A 5,000-nucleotide genomic window follows, 5' to 3' on the forward strand; every position below is an offset into this window, starting at 1 on the left:
TACTTGGTCAGTCTCTGCATAGGTTGCACCAGGATGTCCACCAGCCGAAGTCTATTGCACTCTTTCTGTGTTTCACACCACTGCAAAAGGGGAATAGAGTCAAGCGGAAAGATAATAAATTTTCGATTTTAGAAGTATTTTAGTAATATATATATATATATATATATATATATATATATATATATATATATATATATATATATATAAATCGGGTCAAGTTAAAAGACAATCAGTTCTCAATTTTAGTTCTTTCAAAATCACATATATGTATACATATACGTGTATATATAGATATATATACAGTATATATATATATATATATATATATATATATATATATATATATATATATGTATATATATATATATATATATATATATAGTATAAAATGCATAAAATTCTATTTTCAATTCATGCAATGAGTTACCAATTAAAATTGTTGTTATTCAATAAATTTAAATAATCAGTAAATTCCAATACTAAACTGCTATTTATAACAAAATTAGGTAATCAAACCATGAAAATTCCTATTGCATTACATGAGCAAAGCATTAAAACTGCTATTACATAAATCTCAATAATGAGGATACGAGGAACACAGGAAAGTGTAACAGAATATCCCGCAAAGAATCACGAGATACTCACCGCCAAATACATTTTAAAATATTCGTTGTCATGGTCCTTCTCTTTGCAATAGAGCTGGCAGTGACTCTGGTCTAGACAGTATCGGGTGTAGGGATGAAACAATTCGTCGGACTGCAGGTGAAGAGAAAACAAAATATTAAATGCCATGTCAAGAACATTTTACGCTTGGTGATCACTGGACTCATATGAAGGATATCAACGTTGGATGTCTGAGTTAGGTTAGATGTTTTTTCAAGAAAATATAAGGATATATATCATTACTTTTGCACGACTGGACATCGAAAATAATCAATCCAGTATATATGAATGTATATATACTAGAAACACATACAATGAGAATTTAGTATGCATTTATAAAATAGCATCCACGCACTACACATGTTAACAAATATATCTATTAATTAGCTTTACTGATAACAGTAGCATCATATACAACTTAAACACACACACACACACACAGACACACACACACACACACATATATATATATATATATATATATATATATATATATATATATATATATATATATATGTGTGTGTGTGTGTGTGTGTCTGTGTGTGTAATGTATATACTTATATACATTGCAAACCTAAGGCCATAATTACCGTGTGTGTGTGTGTGTGAGACAAATAGGGATATAATTCAACCTTGTTCTTCTTTTCTGCAATTCCTAATTCGGAATTTCCTTAAGTCTTGCCATACAAAAAAAAAAAAAAAAAAAAAAAAAAAAAAAAAAAACCTTAACTAACTAATATGCAGCACATACATAATCCTATTAAGGCTCATCAAAGCCAGTCAGTCATCCGGAAGTGATGAATTACCTTGTAGAATCCGTCTGCCAGAAGCGATGCGTCCAAGGGTTGTCTGGTCGAGCGCGCCACTTCCAGCATCCTACAAATGTGTTCCCTCCAGAAGGTGAGATTAGCGTTGTAGATCTCCTGGATGTTACTGAACAGCTTGTCTGTGTCAATCTCGCACAGCAGAGATTCGTTCTGTAGGTTGCATAAGCACGACAAAAACAGCTGCAACAAGGAAAAGATGCAAGTTAGCTTTCGTACATTAATATAAGAAGATGCTAAGTCAGTTTTTTTGCCTGGAATAATGAAAAGTACAATTTTAACATTTTTTTTTCCCACAACAAGGACATGATATTATTATTATTATTACTAGCCAAGCTGCAATACTAGTTGGAAAAGCAAGATGCTATAAGCCCAAGGGTTCCAATAGGGAAAAATAGCCCAGTGAGGAAAGGAAATAAGGAAATTGATAAATGATGAGAACAAGTTAACAATAAATCATTCTAAAACAGTAACATCGTCAAAGCAGATATGTCCTATAAAAACTATTAACAACGTCAAAAACAAATATGTCATGTATAAACTATAAAAAGACTCATGTCAGCCTGGTCAACATAAAAATATTTGCTCCAACAATGTCATAATCTTTTTATGCATTAAAGAAAAGATAGAAATATCAATATTTGTCTTTCTTTAGTTGCAACTAAGAGATGCGATGTCAGAACATTTCATGGAACAAAAACGCCTATATTACAGAGTAGCCTACGTTCTATACTCTTTTCTATCTAGGCCCAGAGACTGGGAAGGGAGAGGGGCTGGTGATGATGATGATGGAATCAACAAACCTACTTATTTAGTAAGCAAGTAAGAGGAAACCGAAGCAGTAGATACAGATTTAATGATATACAGTTACTATTTGCTACTCCTCCTACGTTACCAACGACTTTGACGAAGAGAGGCGAAAAAAAAAATAACGAATTAATATTTTTCAGTAGAGTTGATTAATATATCTAACCACACTTACTATGGAAATGATTCTATAAAAAAAACAAAGCTTTATTTTTACATCAAAATGAGTTATATATAAAATAGCACAATTCCTGAAACTAATGAATACGTAGGCGAATGATGAAATAAAAATTACCCTAAAACCGACAGTTAAAACTATGAAGATGCTTTCCTTGATCTTCTACTCTGTCAGTAACGCTTGTCTTAAGTGGATTAGGTTCTCATCTGCATCATTTCACCATGACGCGACGAAGAAGTTCAAAAGCATTTTCATGAAGTTTTGTAAGATTGGGATTGAAGTTTTTTTTTTTCTTTTCATGAACACGACTTAGTATTCGTAAGTATCAGCATATTTATTTTACATTAACATGACATTCAAAACTGTATATACATATATATATATATATATATATATATATATATATATATATATATATATACACGGACACACACACACACACACACACACATATATATATATATATATATATATATATATATATATATATATATATATATATATATATATATATAAAGTACAACAAAACATAGGAATACACATGTAACACTTAAACTGACAATTTTAGAATTCACTATATTTAGAATAGCTAAAATAAGACGTTAGAAGTGACTCCGATATTCGAGAAAAGTACGAGCGACGTTCACCGATTGTTGAATGAAGATCAAAAAGGATGATTAAGATTAAGTGCAGGACCATGTGAGATTGTGTCACGATACTCGAAGTATTTGTTCAGAACAAAAGAGAGAGAGAGAGAGAGAGAGAGAGAGAGAGAGAGAGAGAGAGAGAGAGAGAGAGAGAGAGAGAGAGAGAGAGAGAGAGAGAATAATCTCCCAACATCGCATCATTTGAATTTCCGCCCCAATAAATCCATCAGAGCCTGAGTCTACTACAAAGGAATGATTACGGAAAGGTAAGAATAACGGGATGGGAGGGGGGGGGGGTTTAGGAAGGGGTTTTCGGGAAGGGGAAGGGAGTGAGGGAATTAAATTCTCCCGAATTCTGATTCAGAATTTATTGTGAATACTGAATTCACTCCAATTTGGCGACAATGTTTTGAGAAACGACTTTTACGAGTATCGGGAGGTTTTATCACGATGGGGTTAAAATTCAAAATTTTGAGGACGACAGTCCTTAGAGAGAGAGAGAGAGAGAGAGAGAGAGAGAGAGAGAGAGAGAGAGAGAGAGAGAGAGAGAGAGAGAGAGAGAGAGAGAGTAATATTCATGAAAAGATTTTTACTTGGTTTTGTTGAATTTATTGTTACCAAACAACTCCGGTTACTTTTTATCATTTCAGTTAGTTGAGCCCCTGAATATTTCATTTCAATAAAAAGAATATATAAGGTTTATATACAATACACTAATACATAATATACCTATGAACACACGATTTGCTTAAGACCCTGAAAATGAAAAAATTAAAGTGATGCTAAGAATTTTGATGTTTATACAAGTCTATTATAATATAAACCCACTTAAAAACGACAAAAAGTCTGTTTCAAAAATTTGAATAAAAATAAATCAAATATAATATTGGAACTTTGTTATCGGCTCCCAAAAAACCTCTAGTTTCTGATAGATTTTCTCTCTTCTTCGTTCCTTTTATATATGTACCCATCAACTCACCAACATATTTCATCTTGAAGCATCGACTTTCTCAACTCTTATGTTTTACCTTCCACTGTGGTTACAATATAAAGCGACCTCAAACTTTTCTCGTCCAAACATTTCCCCTTTTTTTTTCGCACCCGGGTCTTTATAAAAACGACTAACCCTTCAGAAGGATCTCCATTTTTTCCTTTCCAGTTTTACTTCACTAAATTTTTTTCCCTCTGTTGTGTTTCTTGTCTCTTGAATTCTCCGATATTTCACGCGGCTGTCACCTCGCTCCTCCAGACGCTTTTGTTTTTCTTCTTCTTTATTTCACGTTGTGTTTTTGATGTTGTCATAATGATGTTCTTTAAATTCGCTTTGCATTTCTCTCTCTCTCTCTCTCTCTCTCTCTCTCTCTCTCTCTCTCTCTCTCTCTCTCTCTCATAGGTCCTCTTTCATATATTTTATTCCCTTTCTTTCCTTTCTGCTTCTAATTTTCATCTTATTGTTCGCTGAACACATTTCCTCTCTCTCTCCCCCCGTCTCTCTCTCTCTCTCTCTCTCTCTCTCTCTCTCTCTCTCTCTCTCTCTCTCTCTCTCATAGGTCCACATTTACACTTTTGTTCTATTTCCTCCCTTACTGCTGGACATTTTCATCTTATCTTTCGCTGAAAATCTCTCTCTCTCTCTCTCTCTCTCTCTCTCTCTCTCTCTCTCTCTCTCTCTCTCTCTCTCTGTGATGGGTCTTCCTGGATGAATGTCCAAGAATACGAAAAAAATGTCATGACGAATGTCACCGTCTGGCTGGCTTCTTCCTTCCACTCATTTACCTCAACTTTTCGCTCAGCGAAGTTTATATTTAGAAAACCAGCTGAAAAATAGGACCTGACTTTTACAGGTGAAATTTGCCGCGTGAAGACATTTCCATATACAAT

At 33.6% G+C, this 5,000-nt stretch overlaps 1 protein-coding gene across 1 annotated transcript in view; it reads right to left on the reverse strand.

Moving 5' to 3' along the window:
- LOC137660282 (uncharacterized) overlaps positions 1–5,000 on the reverse strand; it is a 58,877-nt gene that overhangs the window by 17,154 nt on the left and 36,723 nt on the right. Inside the window, 3 exon segments of the mRNA XM_068395063.1 lie at positions 1–80; positions 646–756; positions 1,470–1,670. Coding sequence (XP_068251164.1) covers positions 1–80; positions 646–756; positions 1,470–1,670 — 392 coding nt within the window.

This window comes from Palaemon carinicauda, chromosome 20, assembly GCF_036898095.1.
Source record: "Palaemon carinicauda isolate YSFRI2023 chromosome 20, ASM3689809v2, whole genome shotgun sequence".
NCBI lineage: Eukaryota > Metazoa > Arthropoda > Malacostraca > Decapoda > Palaemonidae > Palaemon > Palaemon carinicauda.